The 24,392-nt window shown below is 40.3% G+C and overlaps 2 protein-coding genes across 2 annotated transcripts in view; one reads left to right on the top strand and one right to left on the bottom strand.

Moving 5' to 3' along the window:
• Window positions 1–7,847, top strand: part of ZNRF3 (zinc and ring finger 3) — a gene marked incomplete at its 3' end in the record, with an annotated part of 39,096 nt that extends 31,249 nt beyond the window's left edge. Inside the window, exons 4-8 of the mRNA XM_082007649.1 lie at window positions 555–665; window positions 1,883–2,050; window positions 4,089–4,191; window positions 5,004–6,749; window positions 7,804–7,847. Of these exons, the coding sequence (XP_081863775.1) occupies window positions 555–665; window positions 1,883–2,050; window positions 4,089–4,191; window positions 5,004–6,749; window positions 7,804–7,847 (2,172 nt within the window). The remainder of the gene's footprint in view (window positions 1–554; window positions 666–1,882; window positions 2,051–4,088; window positions 4,192–5,003; window positions 6,750–7,803) is intronic.
• A 10,980-nt stretch (window positions 7,848–18,827) lies between these two features.
• The window catches only part of KREMEN1 (kringle containing transmembrane protein 1), a gene marked incomplete at its 3' end in the record, with an annotated part of 30,044 nt that continues 24,479 nt past the window's right edge, over window positions 18,828–24,392 (bottom strand). The window contains exons 6-9 of the mRNA XM_082007673.1: window positions 22,829–23,161; window positions 22,061–22,222; window positions 19,975–20,059; window positions 18,828–18,990 (exon numbers count right to left, since the gene is read on the bottom strand). Coding sequence (XP_081863799.1) covers window positions 18,828–18,990; window positions 19,975–20,059; window positions 22,061–22,222; window positions 22,829–23,161 — 743 coding nt within the window. The remainder of the gene's footprint in view (window positions 18,991–19,974; window positions 20,060–22,060; window positions 22,223–22,828; window positions 23,162–24,392) is intronic.

The following is a 24,392-nucleotide window of genomic DNA, read 5'->3' as shown; positions in this document are numbered from 1 at the left end:
TCTGATACTTTTAATTGTAATATAAAACAGTTTTTCTAGAGGTTTTTTTAAACACTCTCTACATGTAGCTTACAGAAGAACAACAAAGCTAACAGTCATCCATGTCCCAGTTACCACTTAGCTTTTGTTGTATTTTTATGGAATTCTTCTGCTAAGAAATGTATTTGAGAAACGGGCCATTTGCTGAAAAATCAAATGCTGATTTTCACTTATTTAAGTATACAAGCAAACCAATAAATCATGAAAATTTGTGTTAGTGTGATTCACTCAGCTAAAAAAAAAATGGGTTTTGTGGGATAGGTTCAGAGATGCCTAAATCCAACATCTCATGACTGGCATTCTGTGTATTTCCTTCACTTGCTGTGCCATCTGAAAGTGAGGTTTTGTCTCATAGAATCCTAGCTAATGAACAGAACAGTGTGTACTTTGACTTTTGCCGTTGTGACTGTGTGCATTTGACAATGACCTCTGAGAAAGTAGGGAAGAGAAAAGAACAATAGACATGAGTACGATTTAAAGAAAGGAAAAATAATATTTTTGCTTTAATTTTTAAGCAACCTACCGAGTACTTTGATATGGGAATTTTCCTGGCCTTCTTTGTGGTTGTGTCTCTTGTTTGCCTCATTCTTCTTGTCAAGATCAAACTGAAGCAGCGACGTAGTCAGGTAAGAGCAATAATGGGATATTAACTGAATGCTGAAAGTTAGTTTCTTTTACTTTGTCCTAGAACTTGCTCACTACGTTTGGAAATGCCGGACACTGACTTGTAATAGCTATCTTTGTGGAAGGGGTTTTATGCATGGGTGTAGGCCTTTGGAAGAAATTGGAGATGTCTTTAAAGGAGACCTACATTGACCTGTGATGTTCGCTCAGTTAAATCCTGAAATGAAACAAGTATGGAAGCAGTCCATTTAGCCATTGGGAAGGAAGAACCTTTCTGCTTGTTCAGAGGTTGATACTTAGTAGCACTGGTATACTTCTAAAGAAGTCCAAGCTCTTGTTGCTGCATTGTGGAGAGAATATCAGGATTGAAAATAAATTGAAACTCTTCAATAGAATAACATCTATTGATTCTGAATGGGAGAGATTTGCAATGTAAAAAGTCTGGTTAGGAGAAATTCTAGGTGAGGTACTTAGAGTTTGTCCTGTCAGACATGAAAGGGAAAGCAAATGGAAGCTAACAGACTCTGAAGTTTGTAGTTCTAAACTGTCCCGTACATACACGTAAAAGCAATGCAGAGCACTGTAGATGCTTAGGACTCTTGCTTTGGACATACTGAATAGGAATCCAAAGATGTTATAGGCCAACAGCAGTGTTAAAAAACAGTGTTAAAAGGGTATGATAAATTCTACAGTAAAATGAAAACAACCCACCCACTGCCTTCCTAAACTTCTACTATTGATTAAGTTCTGGGGGAGGGGGAAGTGATACAGCTAATTTAATAACATTTCATTTTAACCCCTCTCTCAAATATTGCTCCTGGTAGTATGGTGGTAACAACATAATGGGGCATTACAGTCAATATTGACAGTTCGAAAGAAGTTCCTGACCACGTTCTATGTGTTGCTTTGAATAGTTGCTGCCTATCAATTGAGCAATTCCAGTGTATCCCATTGTCAGCACCTTCACTCTGTTTCAGTTCAAAGTAGCTTATCATCCTCACTCCTGCATGTGGCATATATTCTTTCATGAGGCTTCTGATCTGAATTCTAATTAGCCTTCTCTCGGCTTAATTTATGAAATGGTACATTAGTCTGGGCCTGATGTGATTTGGTAAGATCCGTTAATTTGATATGGTGGTATTTCTCGGCTACCACATTATAGTCCCTTATGTTGCAACATTGCCTCTTTCTTTTTTTTTTTTTTTTTCCCCTGTTGTAGAATTCCATGAACAGGCTTGCAGTACAAGCACTGGAAAAAATGGAGACCAGGAAGTTTAAGTCCAAAAGTAAGGGACACCGGGAAGGTAGCTGTGGAGCACTGGACACTCTCAGCAGCAGCTCCACCTCTGACTGTGCCATTTGCTTGGAGAAGTACATTGATGGGGAGGTAAAGAATAAATGGTTTCTTCAACATGGGCTGAGAATGTAGCTGGTTTATTTTAGAACTGTGGTACGCGGCTGGATATTGGGTACGTTGTGTACTGAGGTTGTGCTGCTTGCCAGGCTGATTGCACTTGAGTAGCCAACTCAGCCTCAACTGCATTCTGCAGCTTCCAGAGAAATTTCAAGGGCTTTTCCCCATACTACAAAGTAAGAGGTGGGGGATCTCATTCTGCAAGTTGCTACCTCCATCAAGTTGCTTTTCTGAGGAAGAACTCGTAAAGAAATCAGGGTTACCTCAGCATTTAGTTCTCTGCGTATTTTTAACAAATTCTGAGCTAAGGTGATGGTGCCTGCAAGCTGTGTTGGACATAACGGATACATTCCGTATTTTGCTTCTCAAGCTTTGATGGCACCTTGCCTTTAAAATATGAAGTACACAGCACTGCTGGGAAACCAGAGGAGGAGAGGGAGGAGATGCCAAAAGGTTCAGGAACCATTTTTTGACTCCTCAGTTACCACCGCTGCATTGATGTCAGTGCTTGCCTTCTGTGGCATAGTTCTACCCAGAGGAAGCAATGAAAGGAAGCAATAAAAATAAGCTCCTAGAGGCAGTCAATAATCACAGCTTTAAACTTCCATATAAAAAATTATTTGAGGACATTTCATTTTGAAATGATTCATAAAGGTTTAATTTTTTTTTAAGGCAATGGAAAATACCAGCTGCAGTACTTGAGTGCTACAAGCTACAAACAGAAACATAATGAAGTTAGCTGATGGGAAATTATTCAGAGTAGCAAGGATGAATGAAGGCAGACAAGAACTTCAGAAGGGCTGTACAAAACTGACAGGAAATTCATGCATGAACTTTAGCATGAAGAGATACACATAGGGAAGAGCTTCACAAGTATTAGTGATGGGTTGTGAGGGGAGCATTACTTCAGGAGCAAGGTCTTGAAGCTTTTTTAGATAGCTTTGTGAAAGCAGATCAATGCTTTGTGGCAGTCAAAAAGGCAAATCAGATACTAGAAATGAGATGGTGAAGCCTAGAGAACTGAACAGAAAACATAATTACACCACTGTGTAAGTTCAGTCATGTTGTCACATTGAGTACTGTGTGCACTTCTGATCTCGTTTCACAAAGGATATGCTGGAAATGAAGGTGCTTCAGAAAACGGCAGTTGCAAAGTGATCAAAGATTTGGAGTGGTGTCTGTACAAAAAAAAGACTGACTAAGTGGGCTAGGACTGTTTAGTCCTAGATTACCTGGGGGCAGAGGGAGTACAAAATTGTGAATGGGGAGTATGAGCAGGCATCAGATGTTCATTTTTTTCCAATACAAGATTGGGTGCAATTAAATGAAACTGCTAGGACCCAATCTAAACCAAAATGTGTTTCTCCACCAGCAGGTAGTAGCCCTGTGGAACTTCTTGCCAAAGTATGTTACAAATTCAAAACCTGAGCTCATGGGGAGACTTGAGCAGTACTTTGAAGAAATATCTGTTGCGGATTTCTGAACTGGTAGCTATCCAGCAGGCTCAGGAAATCCTGTAAGCAGATAATAGCTGAAGGATAAGAGTGCTGGGCAAGGGAAAAAGTATCATATACGTGGTGGTGTTTTTGCTTTTCCCTGCGTGTTTTCTATTGCTAATAATTGTAGGCAAGATGCATCATTAAATGGACTTTATTGATTTTTTTTTTTTAAAGTTCATTTAATATATTAAGGAAAGCTTTAATGATGGGCTCCTTCAAGGTGTTAGGTCATAGGGACACACAGCAAAAAAGTGTCCAAGTGTCCTAAAGAAATGTAATGTATCTGCATGGAGTCCTGACATGCCTGCAGACTATTCTTTTAGTAACAGCTGATCGCTAGCTGTTGTACTTTTGGCTGTGTTGGAACAGATGGCATTTTTTGCCTTCTTACCGCTTCGAGGCTAGGAATTGATCCGTTTAGTAAGCTGGGTTGAAAAAACTAGGAATACGCTGTGAAGAATTCACTCATTAGGAAGGAGTACTTTTTCATGTTCCTTCATCTGCTCCTGTAGGAACTGCGTGTCATTCCCTGCACTCACCGATTTCACAAAAAATGTGTGGATCCTTGGTTACTGCAGCATCATACCTGCCCTCATTGCCGCCATAACATCATAGGTAAGTGCTGCAGTACAGATGCTCTGTTGTGTTGTCCGTTTCAGACCTAACAGCTTACAAGATGACACAGAAATTGTGCCTGTTTGTAAATCTCCATAGAGCCCATAGTCTTTATTGCAACGCAAACCTAGAACTACAGTTAGGACTAAGTTCTTTGAAAGTGACTGCATAACCTGGAGTAGCAGGTCCGTTTCTGGTTTTCCCTCATCCTGGGTGCGATGCCCAGCAGAGGGCAGCGTTGGTCAGCTTCTGAATGCAAGGAGGACAAATAGGTCTAATAGAGGGGTATGTTTTCTCTTGGTATGATAAAGAAAAGACAATATATTGGGTTTTATTTTCCTGTGGTGTTCTAACTTGGAATGTGGTTTTCCTAACTTGCCCTCTCCCCCTTCCATTTCCTCTTGTCTTGAAAAAGTTTTTTATTAACACATATTTATGTAAAATAATATTTAAAGTGAAAACTTGAGCAATGACTAGCAGCCTTGCTCTTAACCTGCAAGTTCAGGAATGCTGTGTAAGCGGAAGGTTTTGTATATATGAGAACAGTATCTGAAATCACTTCACTTCTTTTCCTTTTTAAGCAAATACAGTTGAGTGTTTCAAAGGCTTCCAGGCAAGATGCTCTTGACTGATTTTGCTTGGTTTTTTATTTTTCCTTCTGTGTAAAAAGATGGTGCTTCTTTTAAAAAAAAACTTTGGTGTGTGCATAATGTAATGAAAATCAGAACAAAATATCCTTCTTCCTTGCATAAAGTACATTCCTTTTTATTCCCTCCTACTTCTACTTCTCCACTCTTATTTCTCTCATTCAGACCAGAAGAAGGGAAATGCAGGTCCAGTCTGTCTGGAATCCATCAACCCAGCACGCAGCCGGCAGCAGAGGGTGATTCTGCCAGTCCATTACCCAGGCCGAGTGCACAGAGCAAACCAGATAACAGCATATCCCACTCGGACAAGCATGGACCCTCATGGAAATCCTATCACAGTACTTACAGTTGAGCGACATGGTGAACAGAGCCTCTACCAAGCCCAGTCCTCAGCCTATATCCGAAGTTACCAGCCTCTTCATTTGGACCATGCTTTAAACACGCATCACTGTAGCTTGGAACATAGGGCTTACTCTCCAGCTCACAACTTCCGAAGATCCAAGTTTGGTGGACGCAACTTTTCCAAAGCCGCATGCTTTTCCCAATACGAGACCATGTATCAGCACTACTACTTCCAAGGCCTTAGTTACCCTGAGCAAGATGGACAGCTTCCAGCTGGCATTTCCTCAAAGGGTCCTTCCCGTGCCTTTCAGCCTGGTAGCAGCATGCTTTTCCCTCCTGTGGTACATGTAGTGCCCTCATCCCGCTTGGAGAGTGGCAGTACCTCCAGCTTTAGCTGCTATCATGGTCATCGTTCAGTATGCAGTGGATATTTGGCTGACTGCCCTGGAAGTGACAGCAGCAGCAGCAGTTCTGGTCAGTGCCACTGCTCTTCTAGTGATTCCATGGTTGACTGCACTGAGGTCAGCAACCAAGGGGTTTATGGGAGCTGCTCCACCTTTCGCAGCTCTTTGAGCAGTGACTATGACCCATACGTTTACCGCAGTAAGAGCCCTTGCCGAGTGGGTGAGGTTGGTGGTGCAAACAGGGGTGCAATTGTTCTCTTGGAGGGACCCCACCAGGACGAGCTTCCAGCTCATGGTCACAGTCTGATGGGTGCTGACTGCCGGCCTGTGCCAGCTTCTTCCTCAGGGGACCAACTGTCTAATTGCAGCATGGATATGAACTATAGCAGTAATTCCTCACTAGAGCACAGGGATCCAAATGGCACTACCTCAGAGGGAGGACATGAGGCCACTCTTGGTGCTGCCTTGGATGTTAAAAGGAACTGGAAGAATCCAGAGATAGCAGGGCCGCTTATGGAGCAAGCATGTGCATGCTGCTTTGAACTCCAGCACTCTGCCCTGGAGCCTAGCAATGGGACAACTGACTGTAGTGCACTCTTCCTTAGCTCTCCGCTGTGGGGGACGTGCGGCCCAGGAATAGAACCACAGTCAGGGAGCACCTCGGGCTTGTACAGTATTAACTCAGACCACTTGCATAGGACAGATGGGGTAAAATATGAGGGGTTGCCCTGCTGCTTCTATGAAGAGAAGCAGGTAGCCTGTAGTAGCAACAGTGGCAGTGGAGGTGGTGGCTGCTATACAGAAGACTATGCAGTGAATGTGCAGTACACACTTCCTGATGACGCCTTGCCAAGCTGTTGTAAGGGTGTATGTGATCTGGGTCAACGCATTCCCATAATTCCTGAAGACAGAGACTGTGAGCTGATCCTACCTACAGAGTGCCAAGGGACCCACACAGGAGGCTGTAGTTCCTGGGGTGGAACACCTGAGCTAGATACTTATCTGCACTGCCAAGGTATAGGAGAGGTACAGGACGAGAGGGAGGTGTGCTACGAGGCAACATCATTCCTGCGACAGAACTGCTCTCAGGAGGAGGAAGCCGGAATGCTCTTTCCCAGTCCCACTCTGAACTCCCAGAAGCTGATGACAACCACAAAGGCCACAGGTAATATGTGTGCCTTTTTTGATTACTCGCTACCTTTCTTTCCTAGTGTGTGAAATGCTGCCACCTTCCTAGGTACCTGCAGCCGTAAAGGTTACTGTCGTCCTTTGCATAAGAACAGGTTATTGACTAATCCTTCACCCAAAAGTATTATTCTCTTGTTACCTGTGCTCCTTTGGTCATATCTAGAGGAATAGAAGATGTAGTTTACTATCTAACCTTGTAAGAACTTTCACACTCGTCCTTTGTGGGGAGGGGAGAAAGTGACTGCTAGTACCAGGGCCTCATTAGAGCTCCCACAGCCAGGAACACTGTGCCAGTCATGGCAGCTGTGGTGAGCTGCCTAAGCAGGCAAGGCCACAGTGCTGGGAGGGGACAGACAAGCTAAAGGATTAAAAAAAGAATATGTGGGAAAGTCTTTGCTGTGGACATACACAAGGGGAAAAAGAACCACTCACAGAGTGAAGGGGATATTCCTTACTTGCCTTGCCAGGGCTGTTTTTAAGAATACTAACGGAATCACAGGATACTGTAGTTTGGAAGGGACCTCAGGCTGTCATCTAGTCCAACCTCCAGCTCAAAGCAGGGCCAGCTCTGAGATCACACCAACTTATTCAGTTTGTCAGATTAGACCAAGGCCACGACAACCTCCAGGGATGTAGAGTGCACTCCATCTCTGGGCCCTTGTTCCCATGCTTAACTGCCAGCATGGTGAAAAGGTTTTCCTTATATTCAGTCTGAACATCTCATGTTTTAATGTAAGCTCCTTACGTCTTGTCCAAAATGCATTACTGTGAAGACCTGGACTTCATCATTATCACAACCTCCATGTAGGTATTTTGCAAAGCTGCTAGGGGATACCCCCGAAGCCTTCTCTTCTGCAGGCTGAGCAGGCCCCAGTCCCTCAGCCTTTTCTCACAGGACAAGTGCTCCAGCCCTCTGAGCATCCTAGCTCTCTGCTGAACTTGCTCCAGTCAGTCAATGTCTTGTTCTGGGGGCCCCAAAACTGGATGCAATATTCTAGATGCAATGTTCCTTAGTTTTTTTTATCCTTCAGGTGCTGGAACTCATCCCTTGGAGACAAGCCAAACTGGTGACTAGACCTGTGCAGATGATCCCAGATGGAGAAGCAGAGCTTATCAGAGACTCCAAATTCTCATGGACTTAATTTTTTTTTAAGCTTTGACAAACACACAAAAGTGGTAATGTGGAGAAGTCCCTCCCCCACTTCCTCTTCCTCTGTGTCCACATCAGTTTGATTGTCTTCTTTCTCCCTCTTTCCTGAAGCCTTCAGGCCTCCATTTGTGTGCAAAGCCCATGTAGGACATGGTGTGGAGCATTTCTGAGCTCTAGTGCCATTTCTATATTAACGACAAAGTGTTATTTATATTTTCTTCTTAGAAGTGACCGTGTCAGCTCTTGCTGAGAGGTAACACGGTGTGTTAAAATAAGCCAGGCTATGTGTAGATGCTGTTATCTCCTACTTAAAGGAGTCCAGCCTTTGATAAGCTCAGGGCTACACCTGCCTTAGAAATCAGATAGCACCTTGAAATATAGTAATCCAGAGGGATACAGCTGCTGAATGGATGCTCAGATACTGACTAATCCTAGTAGCCAGCAAGTTATATGAGCGATTTTGAGGGAGGTGAAGCATTGGACTGTCTCTCCTCTCTCTTCCTCCCCTTTTCATGCTGCTCTTATGGTTTGGCTAGGAATGGTCTCCTGCCATTATGATTAGTTTTAACAGAGTGGGGGTAGGGAAACTGTTAGCTCAGAATGTCCTCATCCTCACTTCCTGCTAAACCATGGACCTCGTTGTAGCTTCTGACTGGTGATGAATGCTGGGGACCCCTCCCTCAAACAGATGCTAGAAGAAAGTACTTAGAAAGGGTAACACCTTTGTAGGTAATGAACCTTGCCTTCCATAGGAAGTTTTTCAGGCACCTGTAGCCCCTCTTATGGCTGTGAGGAATGCTGGCATATGCAGGAAAACAGAGCTTGCAGGGTGCTTGGAGCTTGGCTGGTTCATTTTGGAAACAGGTCAGAAGGTGTCTAGTTTCCTTATAGACTGCAGGCATGCCTAAGGGAAGCAGTGCTTGTCACCTTTTGTGCATGTGGGAAAGTGAGTGACTTGGTTTAATCATTGTTTTCTTCTTTGCTGTGGTTGATGTAGCTTCCATAGATCGATCTGTTTTAAAGGTTTCTTGGGCCCAGCCAGTTGTGCTTCATTTTTGTCTTGTGTACGGAGTGCTCTCTGTACCCCATTAGCCTGGGCATATACTTTTGTTCTTGTTCTTGTACTAGTGGGGATGTTTGTTATCATGAGATAATATATGTCGTCACTTCTGATAGCAATTGTTTCCTGTGGAAACAGCGGCTTCTGAGTAAGAGCCTACCATAGCATGGTTTAAATTGCCTGTCATGCTGCATGTGCCTGAGGACACAGTGTCATCCTGTCTGGTGTATTCACAGCAGGAATTCTCCTAAAGGGAAACTAATTATTTAATGTCCACAGTGCCAGTCTTCTGAAAAGATTTGTCCAAAGTTCAGTACACTTTGGAGATACTTAAAAGTCATGAAAAAGAGATGTACACTTCATGTTACATTTTCTGCCAAAGTAATGTCCTTGACAGCACTGGGCTAATTGTAAGAACCAGCAAAGTTAACTTGTTTGCTTTATAGTCCCAAATTAAATTTTTTAAAAGAAGCAAACATCTAAGAAAATAAATACATTACTCTGTTTACTTTTACTTTCTGTACTCAGTAAGCTAGGAAAAAATAATTCTATTTAAAGGAATTCACATTAAATCTTTTTAAATGAACAAACACCAAAATCCAGCTGTTCAGAGAATTAATACAAGGCAGTATCTGGGTGTAAGATGAAAAGAAAAATTCCAATAAATTTTTCTGCGAATAAAACGTATTGAAAACTTATACCACTTACTTCAGTCATTCAGAGAATGAATATGTTGGGAGAATAAACTCTAAAGGTTTGGGTTTTTTGTTTGTTTGTTTTTTTAACTCTTACCTTTCTCTTTCCTCCACTCAAAAAAAAAATGCTTGTCGAAGCTATGGTATACTACCTTGGTTATTCTGCTTGGTGTTTCGTGAGGCACTGTCTAGGGCCACCTAAGATGCATTGTACTCTATAACTACACAGCATGTTGTGGTAAAATATGTTTATAAAAAAGAAATTTGTATATTCCGGCTCATGGTGTTCCTGGATGTACTGGTCTCATTCACATGCTGTGGAAATCTCTGCCAGTACAACAGTCTCTGCAGGCCTTAGCACAAGAGGTGCTCTATACCTGGTTTCTGTGTTTGGTTTTATATTCAACATTTAGCTAATTCCATGCTACCTGTATGTCCATACAGACAGCTGGCTGTGATAGATGTTTTTTATAACAAAACGCCTTTCTATTACTTACATGAACAGTTGTCATTGTGTTTGGCTCATGAGGCACTATTTAAAATGTTTTTAATTAAAGTTATCTTATAGCACTTAAAATTGTTTTGTATAAAATTTGCTGTAAACATTTGTAATATGGGCAAAGGGCTCTTTCTCCTTCATTACCATTTTTAAAAATGTTTTAAAAGCTATAAAACATCTTGTGTATATTCTGTATATGTATAGCAGCACATTTCATTTATGGAAATATGTTCTCAGAATATTTATTTACTAATATATTTATCTTAAGCCATGTCTTATGTTGAGAGTGTGTGACATTATTGTAATAATCATTGAAAATCACTAACATGAGGCCCTGTAAATACATGATAATTGCACACAAAGATTTTACAGTACTTGCCGACCAAAAATGATTTAAGAAAAGTTGTAGTTACCTGCAGTTTTGTAAGAAAGTGTACAAATGTCTGTATTAAAAAAAAAAAAAAGGCAAAACCACACAAAAATACAATTTTATTGCATATACATATGAAGTTGTCCTTCTTGTTTTGGGGGAAAGGACATGGATAGCTGTGCTCCTCGAAGTATAGTCCTAGAAATACTGAGATGAACTGTAATAAACACTATTTTTTTCCTTTTTAAAAATAATGAGAGGTGAATATGTATATACATACACACACACACACACATACTAACAAAAATTATCATGATAAAAAGTTCAGAAGTGTGTTTTTCTGGAGGCAACCCATAGTGTTCTCTCTCAGGACCATTCAACTTTCAGCAAGTGCCACAGTTGAACGTCCACCAGAAATCAGCTTTTTTTAACCTGGTATTGCACACAGTAGGTCCAGTGCTTGACAGTTTTAGCCGCCTTCCTAATGCTGGCCCCAGGTAGTCTCACCCAGTATCTGTGTTAACATGAGGGCTGACTGTTGCTTCAGTGTCCTGGTCACATCTGCTGTTGAGGAGGAGGGAAGCTAGATTCATTGCAGGAAAACAAAAGATCATGTAGGAAGGCAGGCAAAGATGATGTAGAGCACAGCAGGAAGAGTGAAGGGTGAGGAAAGTAGTGCACCAGACTATGCTGTGGAGGTGATGGGGTGAAGAGCTCTGCCAGGGGAAACAAGGAAGGCAGTGTAGTGAAGCTGAGCTAACTGGACAGCACTTGGGCCTCTACATAGTATGCAGTTCAGTACAGAGAGGGAGGCTGGTTTTTCAAGACCCTGTGGCCTCCAGGCACATGAGGAATGACACATCTGCTGTAAGGCATCCTCTTTTATGTTTGGAACCTGCCTATTCCTTGAAGCAGGTGAACTTAATTCTGATTTAATTTCAGGTAAAAATAATTTATTGTCCTGAAATAAAGCTGTTTCAGAGACCTGAGCCAGCATGATGCAGGTGGATGCAACAGGATAAATCATAGCTTGAATAGTCAAGCTAGATACAAGTCCTTACACTGGTTCCACTGATGTGAAAATCAGTGCTGTGCTTTTTGTCGGCAGAGGGCACAACTTGACCAGATGTTTATGCCGACAGCAACAGAGAGGGGCTTGGAAGTATGTGGATAGCAACCTGCATGTATGAGTGTGTACACATATGTATTTATGTAATATATGTTATTGTATAAACAGTTCCCCTCCATACATTATTTATTTCCCATCCAGTGATACACACACATACAGAAAAAATCCTTTCCAGTCTCCTCCTCCAGTTTCTTCCTTCTCCCAAAGGTTTTCACCTAGTAATCACCTGGACTTTACCCTCCTTTCATCCATGTTCAAGTACACTGTGATTCAGTCACCTCAGAATTCAGCCAAGAAGTGAGCCTTACTTCTTTCCAACCCCCTGTTTCATACATGAAAACTCCACATTTTGTATGGCAGGCTATTGAACTGAAAAGTATCATTTTGCATGGGACTTTTTCTAGCATGAGTAGTTAGTTATCATCCTTGTCTTCAGTACTATGGGAAAGCCTGGTCTGTATGAGAAGATGGGCTCAGTAATGGAAGAAAACAGGCAGGAAGGAGTTAAGCAGCACCACCAAGTGCTTCCCAATCAAAGTACGTGCCCTTTTTTTGCCTGGTGAACAGAATCTTGGCAATTGCAAATGATTACAGATAGGCATTTTACTTGCAAATTTGTTCATTAAACAATCGTTCTTAAAAATAGCATAAAACTTGCCATAATGTTTGGATGATAACTCTATGCTGACAGGTCACATTTGAGTCTCCTTCCTCTTGCCTCCCTCCGCCCCCACAGTTTGCTGTTGCTGGCTAACATTCTGTTTTCTCATTTCTTATTCTGAAGAAAACTATGAGGTGATTATGCTTTTAAGAACAGGACATACCTTTATCCTTGCTGTCCCACAAAATAATCAGTGAGCCCATACTCCGTCTCTGAGAAAGTTGTGGGCTGTTGACTGAACTTGAATGTGGTGCTTAGTTTTGTGTGTGCGTCTATGTATACGCATGTGTGTATGGAATTCTGTCTCTTCTTTGTTGTGGCTTTTTTTAGTGACTAAACGTAAACATTTTCTATCAAAACTGAATTTTCTGATATTTGGCGGGAGAAGGTTCTTTTCACTGTTGAAGTTCAATATTTAAGGAACAAATTTATGGCAAAATGAGAGTCCTGTTGCCACCATAACCCTGCATGGAACCTTCATATGGTAAAACAAGCAAAGCAGGAGCAGACTATTCTTAATGAGATTGTACGTTACGGTAACACTTGGTATTTCGGTAACACTATCTTATTGTTGCTGTAGCAATATTGGGTGCATCTGTCAAAACCTATGACAGCTATTAGGTAACATTGGTCGTTACTTGTGTATTGTGAAAAGTGTCCTTAAAAAGATGGCTTTGTTCATACTGTGTGGAGCCAGCCTGGCCCATCTTTGGCCAGGGAGAAAACAGCATACCTGAAACCAGGTATTTTATCTTCCAATTTAAGCGCCGTGCTCCTGTGACTTAAATGCTTCATAGAAAAGTGTTTCTTTCAGAATAAAGAATATATTTCCCTCATGGGGGACGAAATTGTTGCTTAGGAAACAACAACAAAGGCAACCGTTCCCAGAATAAACAAGTGTAAGAAAGAGGACTCTCATAACCTGAATGGCAAGAAAGGTGAGCAGAGTAACCTCCCCTGTGTAAGGGGAGTCCAATCCCCTGTAACAGTAGTGTTTCTAAAAGAAAATGAGAGTTTGAGTCCTGACATGAAAAGCTGGAGACAGTTTTGCTATCTGATACTGATGTTCAGACATTTACATAAAATGTAGCTGATTTCTTTGAGAGAGCGTAGCATTATTTTGGTCAGGAGGAGTTCATGAAAGAAAAGATGAATCTCGCAAAAACATTAAAACAGCATTACATGTTACTGCAATTTGTAGAGAAAACGCTGAGAGACTTCTTATAGTTACTTCTAACAGTTTGAAAACATGTAAACTGAAAACTTCAATTTGCTGTTACCTCAGAAATTGGTTCTCAGAGCTATAACATATTTTCCATATGTAATCATTCTTAGTATTTCAGCTCAAATATTCTCTTCTAACCTCCACAGTGGACAATCCTGCTGTAATCTGCTGGTGAACTGCAGCTGTTTCTGCTTTCGTTATTCAATGCTTGTCCACACTTCAGCAATACTGACTGAACTCCTCCTGCAGAAATTCACTGTATTTATTTTTTAATAATTATTACTTACAGCCATTTGCTGAGTGCAGGATGACCACATATAAACACAGCACATATTTCAGTGGTGAGTCATTTCAAGTTTGATTTATTCTGGATAGCCTTTGGATTTACAGTAAGTTGTCTTGAGACTGAAATTCAGAATGCCAAATTTCATCCCAAAGCACAGGTGCTAAATAAAGTTGAGAAAGTATGAGTTGCATGAAATGTATGTGTGCCAGGTGGTGCGTTGTTATAGAAAAAACGGTACAGTCTGAAGACAACTGTATTTTTTACTCTCAAGATCTCCAAGTAGCAGAATGGTAAGGTTGTTTGTAAATGTCTAGAATAATATTCAGGTGAAACTATCACTAGACTGTATTTCATTGGAATATTGTGAAATATTGCTGTAAGGTATTAAGAACTAGCTGGACAAGTATTTGTCAGGAGTTGTTTTTGTAGTTCACCCTCCCTTTAGGCAAAATGGTGCACTAGAAAAATCTGTTGGCAGTCCTTCCCACTGCCTGAGAAGCCTTACTAAACAGAAGATGAAACTGGAATAGCTAGTCACGCTCATTCAGTGGCAGCCAAGTGTCTGCTGATATGTTTGGCCTTGTAGTCACACAGGCTGCAGATTCAGTACAGTTTCTAGGGCCATGAGTAAAAATCTCCCATTTATACTATGGCCAAGGGAGCTTGGAATAGAGAGTCTATAATTCTGCAATACCACTGGGTTGTCTGCATAAGCAATGTGATAAACCTCCTCAACATTGTACTGTCTGTAGAAAATCTGGCAGAAACAAACCCTAAAAAAGATGATGGTAATGCTTGATTGAAAAAGCATGTGACATATTTGATGTTAAAATGGTCCTGAGAGTATATGCACATGAATTTGCAGAATCTGATGAACAGCCTAATACAATTACAAGCTAGAAATGATATTCAAAGTAGGAAAGTGCATCTTAAAGCAATGGTTCCATCAGCCTCTATTCTGCCACAAAACTGAGTCTGAGTTACCCACTTAGTGTTCTTCTATCACATATAGCAATGAATTATCTTTGGTTTTTTTCTATGGTTACAGTGTATAGAAAATTTATTTTTCCCAGAGTGTAAACTAACATCTTTTCTTCCTATAAAATGTTAGCAAGATACAAGCATAATATGCTGTATTAAATAATGCATTTCCTATACAAATATAAATATATATATTACTATGATAACATCACACATATTTTTAAATAACACAGTCTCTATTTCTCCCCAACATAACAACATTAAGACAAAAGTACATATAAAATCATTTAGTCAACAAACTAAACTAGTTTTAAACGTAGATTTTAAATTAGGGAGACCACTTGTCCAGCTGGCCCCCTTCCACCTGAGGTCCACATATACTGCTATTGTAACTAACATGCTGCATAAGGGAGGCAGTCTTACAAATTGCTATGGTGGCAGTGCCAGCGTAAGTACTTACTGCCCCTGCTTCTGGGGCAGACAACAGTCTTTTTCCTATGGCTTATTGTCCAGTTAGCTGTGTTAGCTCACCTCTCTGTGCAACCACCCAATAAACAAGATCAGAGAACTCATCTCTGTTAAAAGTAACCCAGGGAAGAAAAAGCGATGGTAATTTTTAACCTGATCAGTTTATTGCACTACCACACAGCCGGTCATACCAACACAACAGAGCGAGGAAGGGGCCAGAGCAGGGGCTGGAATGCCTGTATATGAGTAGGCAACTCCTCGTGATGGTTTTGTTGTCAGAACAGTTGCTTTTGAAATTGTGGCCAATGTCACATTCACAGCCTGTCCAGCCTGTTGAGGGAACTGCTAGGTAGGAGGTCAGAAGGCCATTCAGATACAATTCCAAACAAATTATTCTTCTGCAGTTATTTTCAATTTGTTGAAAAAAATGCTGTAAACACTCACATCCTGAGGTGTCCATGTCCTCCAGCTGTCAGCAGTCAGCTGCTAGTGGTGTAGGGGCGTTTCTGTATGCTGAATCATGTGGGATTACAACAGTTGTGCATGTCAGACTTTTGTTCTTTCTCTCCCCAAACTCTTACAGCAAAGATCATAAAGTGCTATGTTAATGGATACCATATATGTTGGCCATATACCACTATACCACTGGAGTGTTTGTACTAGGAGTGTGAGTGACCATACCACATTTTGAAAAAATACACAGCAGAGATCTACCCGCTCTTTATGGTCTCAGGCCTGTATAGTAGGAAGTGTTATTTAAGGCATCCTGTCCATGCATTTCTATCTATTGCTCTGTTTCCTATTATTAGACCTGAAAGATTTGGGGGGGATGTTACAATTTCCTCTACACTTTTATCAATGTGTTTACATGTGCACTGTCCAATACTTTGCGCTTAGTCATGTTCATTGTTGCCATGGCTAGATAATCTGCTTTAACTGCTGTTTTTATGGGTCTTTCATACAGAAACTGGATAAACATTCCCTAAGAAAGGCTCATGAAATGCAAGTTTATTATTTAAAAAATAGCTGAGGAGCTAAGGGACCAATGCAAAATCTCAGTTTATAATTCGCTAGATTTTGCATTAGTAGCATCAATCTTTTTTGTTGTTTGTAATGGGCTTTCTCTAATTTTATAGTGAAATTAAATTATTTACAGAAGAAGAGAAGCTTAACAGTTTTGTATTTCTTCTGTCTGCAGTAGGTAGAAATCAGTCATGGGGTTCTCCTGATATAGTTTTTCAGTTTATCACCATTAGCTAACTGCTTTATGAATGTCCCTTTGAGGGTATATGTTTAACTGCTCAAAAACATTTGATAAGGCAGGCAAACAAAGCTTCATCACAATGTGCTCATAACTTAACTCTTAAGGATCTAGCTTTACACTCTGACTCTCTCCTCCTGGTTTTCCATTAGAGAACCATATTAAGCATGCTTAGGAAAAGCAAACTAACTTGTTTTGCTACAAATCTGTGAGGTGGACTCTCTCCCTACACAGCATGATGCAAAACCTAACTGTTAAAAAGGCAACTTAAAATTTTTTGTTGGGTCTGAAACAGATAATGTTTTTTGGTCCAACCTGATGACACATAAGGATAACCAGTGTATTTTACAACTCGTCCTGTCTTGATTTTAGGCGATACTGTAATTATCTTTCCCTGTATTCTTTCCAGACGCTCATGCAAGAAAGTACTAGATGTTCCCATGATATTCCATTTTGGAGAGAAACAATTCCATAATTGCTGGCTTAGTAAAGTCTTGTTTCTATTAAGCATTTATTGTGGTATTGTTCAGCTGTCTCTGGCACTCATCTGTGGTACATAAATGGAGCTGGAATGAATTCAATTCAGGTAAAAGACTAGATGTACAATCGCAAGTAAGGCACAATATTTCATTGTTTAATTCTTAGATGCCCTGTTTTTTCAAGGAAATCTATAGACCTCATGAAGGGAAGTGAGTTGAAGGGCAGATACTATAATGAATTTAAACTCTGAACGTTTTCTTACTTTTTTTAGTTATCTTTTGCAGATGCATTTAATAGTTGTTCTCTGACTGCAGGTCTGGTATATACAGACCATTGGTATACATTTAAACTGCTATATATTCCTTTTGTCTTAAGCAGAATTACTGTACTTTAATGGCTTTCAGTGAATTTCCTCTAACTTAGCTTAAGGAGCTGCTCACTCAGTAAACTTTTCCAATCAATTTGTCTGACTTCGGTATTGTCAGTTTTTCCTAAATATCTTGCTGGTCTGGGCTTGCTGAGGCTGAAAGACTCACTGTTGATCCCTGGTGGCGGGATGAAAAGCCTGAGCATTGTGGGTGGACACATATTCTGCCAAAGAGAAAAAATAGTTAATGCTGTCTGCTGCAAAGAGAAATTATTTCACAGATCAGATCCCCACTGATGTTTTAGTTCTTTGACAGTTAAGGGCATTAATCTTAAAAATGCAGTTCAGTTTTAATTTTGCAGGCAAGGAGACACTTTCTTCTCACAGGTAAGTATCAAGGCAACTGTTACAGATGTGTTCAGATGCACAGCTTGGCATAGGTGAGTTGTTGACAACAGGCTACAACTTTCTAAATAGTTTAGGCTGCTGAGATCAGTATCATTAACCTCAGAGTAAGAATTTGTGTTAGTCAGCCTCCCTGTTTAAAAATTCAGTGGATTTACAATTTCTTTGGACAATCCTTTAGGAAGCCCTAAGCTTACATCCAGAATGAATGCAGGACTTCAGTCTGGAGTACAATAGTTTTTTAAAGGATCACTGTGAATATGACCAAAAATATCATAATCATCAGTGAATGATGGGTCAGACAGTCATTTAAAAGTCTTCATTGCTCGTGCAGACCTTGACCTGGTGAGCACTACTCCATTGAAACTCACATTTGCAGCTGAAACTCCATAGAGCGTTTGCCTCCTGAATTTGATTTGATTTTTATTTGTACATCTCTGCTTATAGAAACAGAAAATGTGGAAAGAGCAGGGCACTGGGCAACCAGGCTGATTGTTTCTCAAAGTCTTTGACTCCTACTGTATAGTACCATTTAGACATGTTTACATTAAGGCCAATAAGCTCTGATTGCTGTGGCAGTTGAACAGGTTATCAGTATCTACCTCTGTCTTCAACCTTGAGAATAAAGGGACAAAAGTAGCCTGATACAATACAGTGCTACAGGAAAGCAGGACACAAGAAGTCCTCGATCTGCACATACTAATTCAGTTACTTTTGGCAAGGGTACAGGACATTTTGAATTTTACAAGTTTTTACATGTATTTTAAGTGCATTGGTTTAAAGGCAGTAATTAACAGCACCACAGATTTTATGAGCACCAGATATTTCAAAACTATTGCCGCAATTAAATCTATTGTCACTAGTATATCCAAGAGAACAGCAGATAGGCAAAGTCACTCAAAGGCCTTTGGAAATTGACTTTTTGGAAAACAAATATGAGATTGGGAATAAAAAAAAAGGATTATTCCCAAGTCACCTGGATTTTAAGAAGACTGATTCTTGTAAAATAAAAGGCACTTCAGTTTCCCACTAGTGGGTTGCAATCTTCTTGTTGACTTCGAAGCTTTTTCTTGAAGATGGATATTGATGTGGATGGCTGGTAAAATATACTCCAGATCTCACCAGCAGTAGTAACCTCACTGGAATCTTCTGTTTCAGTTGCAGATGGTATCTGATGCGATCTAGGAAACAAGTGTTAATTCACTCTAAGTGTTAAGCAGTTTGGGAAGCTGCTGTTACTAGTATGTCTGCATTACTGCTACGCTGGTAATGCTAGCAGCTTCCACTACATCTGTGACACCTTTTCTTTCTACCTGCTGCACAGTTATGTAGGTTTTTGGAGTGTTTGTTGCTTGTTTCTTGACAAATGGAAAGTTAGGCATTCTGTTGCTAGAATAGTTGCTAAACAAATGAAAGCAGAGACATTAAGCTAAGAAGTCTGTACATATTCTATTAGTAATTACTATTAATATAAATTAATTTCCTTGTATATTTAAGCCTGTTTGTGGTATGTAAATACAATATTGAACATTTATGATTTGTTCCTAACTCACCCATCATTCAATTCAATGAGCGTCCATCTAGAGGACACAAAAACTACTTTGTGTAAGTGTAGAGAAATATAGTAAAAAAATTGTTGTTTTTAATAGGCAAAAAAAATTATACTGGTTAAGTGTCACACCGTAATACAGACTTTCATTTTTGTGATTCTTTTTTGAACCATTTTCAGTATTTCATTAAAGAAAATACGTATTAGCTAACCTATATCTATCTTTTCTTCCCCAGCTCCCCAGTCTGGGATGAGTTTTTAATTTTTTTCCCGCAAAGTATTATCATAATTTGACCTCTTCCAACCAATGCTAGCTGTCTGATTACATTTTCTTCTTTGCTATATAACATCACTCAGTATGAGAAACCTTTTTATTTCTTAAAATACAAATCTTGTCAAAAGAAGACCAAAAGAGAGATTCTAGCAAATGCTATCCTAACAGAGCGGAAACTTAAAAAATGTGCTTATTTAGTATCTTTTCTGAGGATACAAATATATAATATGTAACTTGGTTTTGAATATGACCAATCTGACAGTATCAGAGAAAGGAAGTGTACCAGATTTGGTACAAAGCTGAGATGTCAGTTCTCCAGGGACAGTTTTGCTCCATACTCACCTCATGGTAATGTGGAGAAATATCTTTGCTATTATGGCTGTAACACTTAGGATGAGCAGTGCTGTGAGACTATATATTGTCCACTCTGTGAAAGAGAAGAGGAGAGTGAGAGGGAGAGGGAAGGAGGAGAGGGAAGAAGGGAGAGGGAAGAGGGAAGAGGGAAGGGGGAAGAGGGAAGGGGAAGAGGGGAAGGGAGGGAGAGGATAGGGGAGGTGAGGGAGAGGAGAGTGGAAGAGGAAGAGGAAAGAGGAGAAGAAAGGGGAGCGGAGGGGAGGAGGGGAGGAGCTCTCAGTACATTCATTTACTTACTGTTTTTAAAGCAAGAATATTTCACAAAAGAAACACATAGCCTTCTGATGTTTTACTCAAAACTGTAAGTTGAAGATGCCTTAAACCTTTTAAGTATTTTCTACAAAGACTGGCAGAAACTGTGTAACTCTCAGTCAGAACTGTTTTTTCCCATGCAGGACTGCTCCCTATAAAATGAAAGTTCGGAAAATCCAAAGCATATACCAGTAAAATTATCTAACTAGTAACTAGGAAAGGAATCAAAACTCAGAGGAAAATTTAAAAGCAGATTAAACAACATACTAGAATACATGCTACCAGTAGTAACTCTATGTTTGCAAGGAGATGGCCTAGTTTTATATCAGTAATCATGTAAGTAATCACTAGGTATGTTTTTGGGTTTTTTTGTAGAGTCTATTGAGACAGGTGATCAGTATTTGTGGTCTGCTATTTTATTACCTTAAACTGAAGGCTCTTGGTCATTGTATTTTACATTTGAATTTAGTTCTGGTTGTACCAGCAAGTCAAGCAGGACTTAAAGAGCAGCTTGACACATTGCAACACTTGAACTATTTAAGAGATTGGGGCTTGAATAAAGCTGATTTCTAAATTATTAGATGACCTTCCCACTTGGACTTCCATAATCTTGCAGTGGGAGGCTACAGCATGTCGAGATGGGAAGAAGGATGGCACTAGAATGTAACTCTGACATATTTAACACACTGAACAGTTTTGCAAGGACCTTGAATCATTAGAACAACTGAACAAAGGCCATCAGTTTCAGAAGTCCCGAAACTCAAAGGACCAAAAAAAGGAATTGTAAGTTCCCTCCCACCCAATGCCCCTTCCTCAAAGCATTGACTGTTTGTGATGATTTTAATAGTATTTTCATAACTGCATAAAATCCAAGGGTAGAGTTTCATCTTAGGTCGGTATGCCCAAGCTAGTTTAACACTAGGCAGCTTAAATATAGTGGTGGTAACTCAGGCACTAGCCTGGGCCTAGTGCCCAAGTATCTGCCCAGAATCCTAGGCACGTTCTGCAACCTGGCTAGTTTGGGTTTATGCAGCTCATGTCCTTATGCTTCAGGTTTGGCATGCAAACAGCTTCTGGACTACAGAACTATGAGAGTGTCCATAGTGTGATCGAGGCCCAGTTTCAATGATACATAAAAGCAGATGCCCAAGGTAGTTTAAAGATAGGAGAGACCAATAGTGATATTCACCAAGAGCACATTTCCAGTCTTCAATTATTTACGACTCAACAATTTCCTGAATTAAGTGATGTCTTGAAGGTGAGTTCTAGACACATGACAGTTCTCAGTGGCATCTCCCCTCCACCCATTAACTTGCTTCGTCCTTGTCTAGCCCTCTTTGTATTATTTCTGTAGCTTTTGTGAATGGGGATAACCGGGATGCATCCAGCATTCAGGCTCTTCCAGACTCTACCCAAGTTTGCTTTTTTCTCACTAGCCCTTTTGCCACCTCTATATGGTATGCACTGGTCACTAAAGCCGATTCTAGTAAGGAGGCTGCTCTGACTCACATCTTATTCTGATGTACTTTCATTCTCAAGGTCTCACCAGCTTCACACTATTTCTAACTGATTTATGCTGAGAAATTAGTTTTGAAAACTCATGTGAGCAGCACAGTTAGTGGTAATTAGCCTAAAAGAAAATTCATCTATTAGTAAGTACAGTGAATCAGATAATGTGGAGGAGGTGGCAAAGGAAATAGTGACTCTAGATTATGCCCTGGCAAAATGTTTGTCCTGTTCCCACATTCGCTTGCAATATTACCAGGCATGGAGCTACTAGGATGACTTGGGCTGGTTGTGATGACGTAAAGTATCTTTGATGACCGGGCTGCATTGATGCTGAGATTTGCTTGTTCTTCTTTTATCTTCTCTGAAAGGGTCTGATTCATTGGGATCTTGTTTTGATGCACATTATCCTTCACAGCTGGAAACACAAGAGTATTATTACAATAACAATCTCTTAACAGGTGCAATTGGACTTTATTTTGTGCTTGTAAACCGACCTGTGCTGCTCTCGGGTTTTCTTAGAGAACTCCAGTAATCAAATTATGTCTGGTGCCCGAAAAAGCCTGTACTTCACCAAGTTGGGGTTCTCAGAATTTTTCTGGAAGCTAATTGTTCGTTATAACAGTAGGTACAACTCAAGGACTAAAATGTTTTCTCTCAATGACATTTGGAATAGACAGTTGGAAAGAGCCAAGATGAACCAAGATGCAGATGGACTACTGTTTTTTTGTTTTGTTTCAGCTTTGTCTTTTTCCAACCTGTTTTGACAGGCAGCTATGTATAGTGTAGAATATTTTAAAATGTAAATGTTGCTATTTATGACATAACGGACTGGAGTATTCCAAATTGAGAGAAATTTTAGCAAAGCTTTTACCCACTGACCAGTGCCAACAAGATAGATGAAACAGCTGTAGACATGAGAGTTAAAATATTTGCTCTTTTTTGCCACTTGAGAAATCTCCTGTGTGAATTAAAAGCTTTAACGGCTCATTGAAAGGTAGAAACAGCAAAGTTAGCCTCTTACCTCTATATCTGATAGCAAATCCCTGGGCCTGATTGATTTCATCTGAGAAAAAGTACAAAATGACAAAATCCAGAGAGATGTTAAAGGTGTGGGGAGGCCGGTTTTTGCCATTAAAACGAGCTAGAACATGATAGGTATAGCCATCCAGCAATTCCACCATATCTGTAGCATCTTTGATTTCAAAAAGGGCAAAGCTGAAGTGGATTCGAGATGCTCCTGGAACTTGTATGGTCCAGTAACAGACTTTGCCTGTGCCATATGTGTCGGGAAAATCTGGGGAATAGATCACAGCTGTAGCAGAAGTGTAATTCCCTCCACAGGCACCAATAAGGGCTGTGAAAAGGAGAGGGAGAAAAATGAAAAAAAGAGGTTATACATTCATTATGCACAGCTTTAGCACTCTGTAGATTCTAATAGTCAAATGTGACTTGAAGGTACAGACTTGCTACCCCAGCAGGATGCACCGTCTCTCAGACTGCTATTCTCCACCTTCCACAGCACTGGGAGCATAGCTGTTATGTTGCATTTGCTTGGGATACACTCATTGTCTCACTACTCTGAGACCTATGTATCAGCCTCCAAAACTGCAAATATCCTTTGTCCTTGTATGTAACCACGTACTCTTTCCCGCAGCCCTGCAGAAACAGGATGAAAGCTAAATCACTCATTCAGGGACTTCTACGCCATCCCTATCGGGCAGACAAGTGGATTAGTGACTATAACTCTCACTGTTGAATGACTGAAATTCCTTCACAGCCTTATCAAATTGAAAAAACTAATCTTCACAGCACAGTTGAGGTTGGAAGGGACCTCTGCAGATTGTCTAGTCCAATCCCCCTGCTCAAAGCAGGAGACATTGCCTAGTTGTGTCTTGAGTCTCCAAGGATGGAGACTCCACAACTTCTCTGGGCAACCTGTTCCAGTGTCACCCTCACCATAAAAACATTTTTCCTCATGTTTAAATAGATTTTTCTGTATTTCAATTTGTGCCTGTTGCCTCTTGTCTATTCACTAGGTAACACTGAGAAGTCTGGTTAAACCTTTGCACCCTCCCATCAGTTATTTATGCAAATTGAAAAGATCCCCCCGAGCCTTCTTTTCTCAAGGCAAAACAATGCAAGATCTCTCAGCCTCTCCTTGTATGAATGATGCTGTAATCTCTTAATCAGCTTTGTGGCCATTTATATGGGCTTTTTAAGCATCCCATCTTTTGATCTTGTCCAATTAATGTTTGATCTTACCTTCACCAAGTAACTTGAAAAAGATCCCGTTATGAAGTCTAAAGAAAATATCTTAGATTTGTTGCTACCTTTTATACTCAAACCAAGTACACACCCAGTAAGTCTTTATACTCCCTGACAGCTATCCAGTTTCTCAGTGCAAACTTATTTACGAAGGAATCCAGAGAGAAACTTAAATGCCAGACAATTGACTTAATGCATATCTATATATACTTATATATAATTTTTAAAATGTATATAGGTGTATATGCATATATACGTATATACCCCCTAAACACACAATACTATATATAATATAGTATTAGTATATGATACAGTATTAT

The sequence above is a fragment of the Phaethon aethereus genome (genome assembly GCF_964289735.1).
Source record: "Phaethon aethereus genome assembly, chromosome: 17".
NCBI lineage: Eukaryota > Metazoa > Chordata > Aves > Phaethontiformes > Phaethontidae > Phaethon > Phaethon aethereus.
Note: the sequence above shows the minus strand (reverse complement) of the source record. Positions and strands in the feature narration are given on the sequence as shown.